The 9,171-nt window shown below is 39.6% G+C and overlaps 1 protein-coding gene across 1 annotated transcript; it reads right to left on the bottom strand.

Moving 5' to 3' along the window:
- Positions 1-114: 114 nt before the first annotated feature.
- aicda (activation-induced cytidine deaminase) lies at positions 115-3,701 on the bottom strand. Its single transcript, XM_061675468.1, is given in 6 exon segments — positions 115-162; positions 230-345; positions 1,423-1,705; positions 2,739-2,828; positions 2,830-2,905; positions 3,682-3,701. Coding segments are annotated over 6 exon segments (633 nt in total).
- Between the last annotated feature and the right edge of the window lie 5,470 nt (positions 3,702-9,171).

Genomic DNA, 9,171 nt, shown 5'->3' with positions numbered 1-9,171 from the left:
CGATACTACATAGACACAACAAGTAAGCAAGCAATGTTCTTTCAAGCCTTGCTATAACCAAAGCATTTTTTTTTCTCAGTTCAGCAATTGTAGTGATGGGCCACTGTAGATGTTTCACAGTCCAAGAAGCTTGAAGGCGTCCCTTAAATCTATATCATAAGGCTGAAAAAGAGCTTTTGTTAGAATTGAATCCATTTTAGTTCGTGCAATTGTTAGTTTGCTGCTGTACCTGGAGGATGCGATTGAGTTTCCTGGACAGTCTGACCGAGTTCTGATGCAGGCCTTCCCAGGCCTTGAAGGTGCTTTTCTTGCGATCCACAAATGTCTGCCAGCAGTAGTAGTAGTCTAGGCAGAACAGAACAACATGCAATCAATACGTTTGACCTCAAAGGTTATAAGAAAATTATCAAAAGTCAGCAAATTCTGAGGTTCAGTGGAATCTCTGAAGTTAAGCACTGTACTACAATTTGGAATTTAACCTTTTTTTTAATGCATTTATTTTTAATTTAATTTTTTTTTTTTTTTTAAAGGAAAATATGTCACTGAAGTCCCCCAAAACTTTGCACTGCCACTATGTGATTTGCCAGTATATCCCACAAGCCTCAAACTATTAATTTTGGGTGTGTGTGTTGCTATTCTTTGGCTTTTTTTTTTTTGCAACACGAGAGAAAAAGAAAAAAAAATCAAAGCATACTGAACCTCACAAGAGCTCCATTCAACAAACATGAAGAGCTTAACTGCATGGTTTTCTTTGAGTTTTTTGTGGCTTATTCCAAAAACAGTGTCCTCAACAAGGGTGGTTGAGAGAAGAATGTCAGGAGAGAAGAATGTACACCAGAAGCATTTAACTTCTTTTATGCTTTTGTGACAGTTAATAATGTTAAAAAAAGGATGTGACTTCATAAATTGCCTGTACATTTAATTATGGTTTTATGATAGTTACGGTAGGCGGCATGGTGAGCGACTGGTTAGAGCGTCTGCCTCACAGTTCTGAGGACCGGGGTTCATTACCCGGCCCCGCCTGTGTGGAGTTTGCATGTTCTCCCCGTGCCTGCGTGAGTTTTCTCCGGGCACTACGGTTTCCTCCCACAACCCAAAAACATGCATGGTAGGTTAATTGACAACTCTAAATTGCCCGTAGGTGTGACTGTGAGAGCGAATGGTTGTTTGTTTGTATGTGCCCTGCGATTGGCTGGCAACCAGTTCGGGGTGTACCCCGCCTCCTGCCCGATGATAGCTGGGATAGGCTCCAGCACTCCCGCGAACCTAGTGAGGAGAAGCGGCTCAGAAAATGGATTGATGGATGGATAGTGACGGTTTTATCCAATGGGAACATTGTTTCAAAATCAGTAAATCGGCATCCCAGAATGGATTGTGTTAAATCTGTTTCTGCTGCTACTAAATACAGTCCTTTCAAACTACCTTTGTAACTCATGACTGTGACTTGGACTCCTGTTTTCTGCAGCAGCCGTAGGCCCTCCCTCTCACGGCTGTCCTCCATATCACAGAAGTAGAGGCGGGCCACGAAGATCCTGAGCCGAAGGTTGGGCATCTGACTCAGGAACTGGGACAGAGTGACGGAGCAATTTGCGCAGGGAGACCAGGAGCAGAACCAAGTGATGGAGTAGCTGAGCCTCCTCTGGCCTGCCTCTCCACTACCCCAGACTCCAGGGCACAAGGCACCCAGGTAGCGCAGAAACAGCAGCTACAGGTAAACAGAAGAATGGAAATATTATATTATGTTAAGTATTAGATAAGGAATAAAGTGGAAGTTGGACACCACAGAAGTGGTACAATTCTGAAGAAATTTTCAGAAAAAATATGCCCTAAATGTCAAATAAAATATGGACTTCAGCTTCGAAAGAAGCTGAACTTATTAAGCCACAGAAATTTTGCTTTTTGTTTGGCTGTTTTGTTTATACAGAATGAAAATATAAAACTTTTGTTTTTGCTCCCATTTTTCATGAGCTGAACTCAAACATCTAAGACTTTTTCTGTGTACACAAAAGTACAATTTCTTTCAAATATTGTTCACGAATCTTTCTAAATCAGTGAACTCACCCACTTCTCCTTTGCCGCGATAAATCTATCTACCTCACAGCTGTGGCAAATGAAGATGTTGATTAGACGGCATAATTACTGCACAGGTGTGCCTTCGGCTGGTCAAAATAAAAGGCCACTCTAAAATTTCCAGTTTTACTGTATTCGAGTTAGGAGCTGTCGCTTGGTTGGGTTTTTATTTATTTTTTTCGAGTGGAGTGAAAAAAAAAAAAAGAGACCCACACTCACTGATCCACTTTGAGCCGCTTATTGGATGGCAAAATCAGTCAAAGACACAAATACAAAATGAGAACACTTGCAAGCAGCATGGAGCGGACCTTCACACTGAACTAAATGCGGAGTAAACTAACCTGACTAACTCCAGCTCCTAATGTCACTCCCCAGGCCACGCCCCTTACCGGCACACATAAACACACAGATACTACAGTCTATGTGCGTGTGACCGTCGGCCTAATTACACTTGTATGACACTTAGAAATGTGAAATATTTCTTGAAATGTTTGAACTTGGAAGTAATTAATTCCCTTGACATTTTCTCCTACAGGAAAATGTATTCTGAAATTAGAATAACTTGTGACTATGGAAGTTCCACTGTACTGTGTGTGTAACTGAACTCTATTTATTCAGTATTTTTGTTTCTCTTGGCAGGCCCCCATCATTTATGCCTTGACACTCACCTCTACATGGCAGCCATTTCGATTGCGAAGGTGTCCAAAGTCAAAAGTCATGGAGTCTGGCCCCACTCGCCTCTTCACAACAAAGCACAAGGTAGGTTTCATGGCGGCCCTTTGCCCAGCGCATGTTCTTGTAGTGGTAGATGAACTTTTTCTGAGGCAAAAGCACACTAATGCAAAGGGAGATGAGGTGTCAATTAACATATCTATTCAATGGCCATAGTATATTAACAGATACTTACAGTATATGAATGTATTCATTTAACACTTTGTTTATTAATGTGGTTTGGAGTGGTGTAAAACTACACTGAATCATGCAGAGGGCTGTTTCTAATACTGAGGAAACTGTAAACTTAATAGATATGATGAGGATTTTTTCTCTGGACTAGACCTAGAAGTAATAGATCAGCAAAAAGTGCTATTCTACAAAATGTTTATTGTTGCACTCTAGCAGAATTAGTTCCCCCCCCCCCCCCCCCGCCCAAATAGTCATAAAGAATTGGATGGTTAAATGATGTGCATTCATTATTAAAGCTATTCTGTCATTATTATTATTATTACTTTTGCACAAAATGTAAAACTTGTGGTTAACCAAAAAGCAAGTAATGGACAGTAAGTAGGCAACCTTTGGTATCGCTTTCCCCCGTTTCGTTGAAACCAGGTTGTCAATACTCATTAAGACTGAAACCATGACTGGTTAGAGATGCTACAGTTTCATAGTAAGTGTTTAACAGTGTGAAAATTAAGATTAACCCTCTGGGGATCATTATAGTAGACTAGATTGTGACTCATTTCCAACAAAAAGGTTATATTCCTAACAGACAAAAATGCAGTATTTAAGAGGATAATTTATTTTTTCCAAACGTTAACAGTAATAAACAATAACAATAGCAACAATAATAAAATCGATACACATGACGCATATAAATGCATTAGTTTTGCTCACCTGTCGAGTTTTGTAATCATTTTGAAAGGCACACTTTGTCAATCGTTGGGTGTGGGTATTAAATGAAGGTGAGTGAAGAAAGAGCGAAAGTGTGTATGTGTGTGTGTTTGTGTGTGCATTTTGCAGGGGGGAACTGAGAACCTACATCTCATCATAAACATCCTGCATTCAACAGAAGCAGCTTCTGGTTGGACAGAAATATTTTTAAAGTTTGTCTTTAGGGGTGTGACACGATGAAGATGGTTTGTCTATTCAGTTGTTACGTTTATAAGAAAAATCATGGCCTCTCAACGGATCACACAGTGCCCATTGTACACTTAGATTTGCTCGGAATGTTTTTATGTATCGAAAGGAAAAGTTCATGATCAAAAGCAGTTTTCCCCAACCTTTATTAAGCCAAGGCATATATTTTATATGAGAAAAATCTTACAGCACAACACCAAACAAAAATGTGGCAAAAGGGACATGTTTTTGAATAATGATGGATACACAGGTCTATTGGCACCATGCTGCTTCCTATTCAATTGCTTCACAACCAGCACCAAATATGGGCTTGCGCTGTGCCGCCATAGTTCCTGCATTGTCCTGCGGTGTTCTTCTGTCTCAAACTAAGCATGTCTTTATGAAAAAAAGAAAAGATATGGCATTCCCCAAGAAGTCAAACCCAACCCTTATATTGACTACGAGGTGTGTCTCAATAGCTTTGTCCATTTAGTGCATGTTCTCAGTTGGAACCAGAGCGGGATCCCTAAAGTGCCACACACTTTTTTAACAGTCCCACATACTACCACAATTTGGTTAAACCCATAAGCATGCCCAGACCTCAGAGGACTGGCACATACTACCTCACCCTGCCATCTGGATTTTCCCAAACTGACAACTCTGGCCTGGCACGTCGGCGAGACACGAGACATGGACGCCCTGGCCGCAGCCTCGAAGGCACGGTTGCTCCTCGCCAAATCAGGGTGTGTTCAAGTCGGCGCTCGTCTTTTCTCTCTGCTCTGTCTGTTTTAGCTCGAGCCCAGCCCGCTACTCCCCTCACCCTCTCGTGCACTCTGCGGTTCGGGGAATTCACCCTTTCCCAGGGTGGTTGTTTTTTTTTCGGAGCTCAATTGTGTGTGATGTTCGCCTTTTGCACAGGCATGCCATTCACATATACGATATGCCATACATCATCTGGAAGAAATTTATCTAACTGATCCTATTATTGTGTGGTGGCCTAATTTTAGTCTGATACATGTGTGTGGGCCTCACTTCATACTGGATTACTAGACAGTGCACTAATTTCTCTGCTTGTTTGATCTCTGGCGCATGTGTACTTTCTGCTTCCAAATTGTATGTAACCACTTCCCATGTTGACCACACGCGACCGAGGTCATTTCATGTAGCACATGATCAACCAAACGCACTTCTGGGCCATATCTTGTGTGCAGAGGTGGCAAGAAATGAAGTACAAATACTTTGTTACTGTACCCAAATATATATTTTTAGGTATCCGTAAATTTCTGATGACTTTTTACTTTTAGTCCCTACATTTGAAAACACATATCTCTATATCTGTACTTTTTATTCTTTACATTGTTAAAATTGGCTTGTTGCCACCTCTACTTGGATCCTAAAGAAATTCTGGATCTGGAGGAAACTAATACCTACTTTTTGCTATTAAGTTTTATACACACTCCTTTTGATTTTCCAGGTTAACGTGTACAAATCAAATTGAAAAACATTGAGAATCTTTGGGAGGGGTAGTAAAAAAAACAACTTAAATAATGTTGTTGTACAAGTGTGGACACCCTCTTATAACTAGGGATGTAGATATGTTCAGAATTAACCAATCACCTTCAAATTCATGTTAAATGGTGGTTACCCCAGATTAACCCCAATTAAATGTTTGCTGTTCTAATAGGCTTTCCAGCAGAAGACTGAAGGTTTAGTGCTAACACTGACTGTAATTTTGCACTGTTCATAATTCCCTCTCCTTTGTCTAAGGCTCCAGTTCCAGCTGAAGAAAAAACAGGCCCAAAAGCATGTTGCTGCCACCACTGTGCTTCAGTGTAGGTACAGTATAGTGTTCTTTTGGTAATGTTGTGTTTATGCCAAACAAATCTTTTGGAATTGTGGAGAAAACACTAGCCCTTTGTTTCACTGAACCATAACAAAATCCCCAAAACGTATGTAGGAAAATGTATCAATGCCTACTAAATCATCCAAAAAATTATTTGTGGGTAATCAGAGGCACTTTAAATGGTGACAGGTGTGTGATGATGCCCATTTAACATGAACTTGAATCTGATTAGTTAATTCTGAAGACAGTTATGAGGGTATGCACACTTGTGCAACCATATTATTTCAGTAGTTTTTTTGTACTTCGCCTTCTCAAAAAGACAACAAACAAACCAAAAAAAAAATCAGGTTATAGGTCAGGTTAATGGTGAAAAATGTTTTGAAATCATTTATCTGGGTCTCATTTTTTGATAACAAAAAACCTGGAATTTGAACAGGGGGGTGTAGACTTTTTATATTCAATATAAGTTAATAAAACAGGGAAACTATTTTGTTTGCAGTGAAGTTTGTTTTTTGTTGTACCAAGTCATCAAAATGGGTATTGTGCATAATTCTCAATAAAAAGTTGAATTTTTTTCTTTTGTACTTTTTAATTTTCATTTTGTACTTTTTTTGCTTTACTTGAGTTTAATCACTTATACTTTTACCATTTTTATTTTTTTACACAAGCATCTTTACTTCTCGTGTGAGTACTGCCACATCTCCTTGTGTGTAAATGGATGCAGAACAATCGCACAGCCAGACATGGCAGTGCATTTAACCCCTCTCATCGGGGGCCAGAGCCCAAGTGTAGGAAATGCAGAGTCACTCTTTCCGAATCGGTCCACGCCCGGCGCATGCTCGCACACAGCCATACCGTGGAGACGCACATGACCACAGTCACAAACACACTTTCTTTCCAGTGTGCGAACTCACATCTGTTTCCTGACAACAATAATAGCCCAAGATCGGGTGGGCATGGAAGCCCTGCTAACAGGTGTCTACTCTCTGGCAGTCATGCAGAAAGAAGAAAAGAATCTGACAATGGTCGAGAAAGTAAAAACACAGCTTTGACACACCGAAAAACTCTGACCGAGCATTTACTAACAACAGTGCTGTGTTACTAGGTGTTGAAGCTTTTTCATCAAAGATAATTAAAGGACAGTGGCTTCCAAGTGCAGCTCGCATGATGAAGTTTGCAGGGCGTGTGTTTTAGTGTGTGTACTCACATCAAGTGAGATTATGAGGGGTTGTCAGATTATAGTTCAGCATTACCTCTCATACACACTCCTGAAACACTCTCGCACACACACACGCACACACACACACACACAACCTAGTGAAACGTGCGTAGGCCGACATATAAAATGATACGTTCGCACATTATACTGAAATGCACTCAGATAATATACTGAAATACACGTTTCAGTAGTATGTGTGAGAGCATTTAACTAGAGCGTGAGAGCCTTTCAGCAATGTGTATGAGTGTTACACTTGTGTATGCAAAAGCATTTCACTTGTGTACGTGAGCAAAATTTTTGGTTGTTGTGTGTTTGAGCATTTTGCTAGTGTATGTAAATGGGAAAAAATCTGTTGTCGATGAAAGCATTTCAGGAGTGTGTATGAGAGCATGACAGTAGTGTAAGTAAAGGCATTTCAATTGTGCACGTGAGCGGAAAAAAAATATGTTGTATGAGAGCATGTCAGTAATGTGTGTCACTGTTTCTCCAGTGTATCTGAGTGGAAAAAAATGTAAGTTGTGCATATGACAGCGTGTTTGGCTTTTGAATGTAAGCAACAAAAAAAAAGATTATGTATGAGAGCATTTCAGCATTGTGTGAGAGCTTTCAGTAGTGTGTGTAAAAGCATTTCATTTGTGTATGTGAGCAAAAAAATTTCAGTAGTGTGTGTCTTTTAGTCGTCTGTAAGAGAGAGGTTCGCTAGGACAAATAAAAGTGGTTTACTTGGGTATAGGAGGAAAAGATTTTCTGTTGTACTGTAAAAGCATTTCATTTTTGTATGTTACTGACAAAAATATTTTGATGTGTGTATGAGAGTGTTTCAGTAGTGTGTGACAGCTTTCACTAGTGTATGTAAAAACATTTCACTCGTGTATATGAGTGAAAAACAGTCAGTTGCATTTATGATAGCATTTCATTTTACATAGGTAAGAACATTTCACTTTTGTATTTGAGCGACAACAAATTCAGTTGTGCATATGAGAGCATTTCTCTAGTGTATGTCAGCCAAAAGAAAAAATCAGTTGTGTTTATGAGAGCGTTTCAGTAGTATGTATGAGAGGTAATCCTGTCTCCCCTCACATTAGCATCGTACAAACATCCTGTCTGTGCTGCGGTCTGGAAGCTGCGGCAGATTGATGCAACACTCACTGACACCATCTGAGGTTAGTCTAGTCGTGCGGTATTTTGGCAACGTGTGCAAGTGGACGCTTGTGTCCAACGCTGGTCGGTTTGTTTATCCATCTGTCAGAGCACCACTTGATTTAGGAGGATAGCGCAGGGCTGAGGAGGGAAATCCTAAAATTGTAGGGCAGGGCTACAAGTATCATCAACTGTACTCTTAGTTTGTAAAGAAATAACCATAGTGATAACCGCAATTTACAAATTAAAATGAATTCGTGAGACTATTCACATTTTTGAGATTGTAGATCTAGGTGTAGCTATTGTTGTGGCCAGTGTGCAGTATATTGTCAGTTTTGCCCACCTTGCTTTAAAGTATTTAAACCTAACAAAATAAAGTAAAACAAAAAAATACCAAATAATTGAGGAAGGGTTTTAGTAGCTCAAAGTGTTGCTATGCAGGTGAGCAGGTATAGAGAAGCAGCGCTCACGTGTGAAGCCAAACTGATTCTGCACACTCACATAAACCACAAATACTTCCTATACAATGAATGTGCATCTTCCCCTAAATCTACAGTACGGGTTTCACACATTACTGTGCGGAAATGCACAAACCACACACACACACATTTAACAAATACACATTTTACATCTATAAATTGGTAAATCCATTATATATTATAGGCTCATGTCATGACACATCTTTGTGTTTTATGAAACGTAAGTAATGGTACTTTTAATGCTAACTAAAACAGAAATACCGTACCAACAAAAGTGAACAATACAGGACTTTTACATTCGGAATTTTGGCTTCATTACAACTAGCGATGCATTGATACCACTTGTTTTTTTCAGACTGAGTACAAGTACTTGCGTTTGAGTATGCACCCATACAGAGTACCGATACTTGATAATGCCATTACGTCTTGCAATTTTGACGAAAATGTATTTTATTGTAATCAAATATTGTTCAAAAACAAACCTTTCTCAAACATGGCACGTTTCACTCAAATAATGTTTTTGTAACACACAAACTTTTCCCAAACATGGCACGTTTCACTCAAATAATGTATTTCTAACAATCTAG

The sequence above is a fragment of the Phycodurus eques genome, chromosome 4 (genome assembly GCF_024500275.1).
Source record: "Phycodurus eques isolate BA_2022a chromosome 4, UOR_Pequ_1.1, whole genome shotgun sequence".
Lineage (NCBI taxonomy): Eukaryota > Metazoa > Chordata > Actinopteri > Syngnathiformes > Syngnathidae > Phycodurus > Phycodurus eques.
Note: the sequence above shows the minus strand (reverse complement) of the source record. Positions and strands in the feature narration are given on the sequence as shown.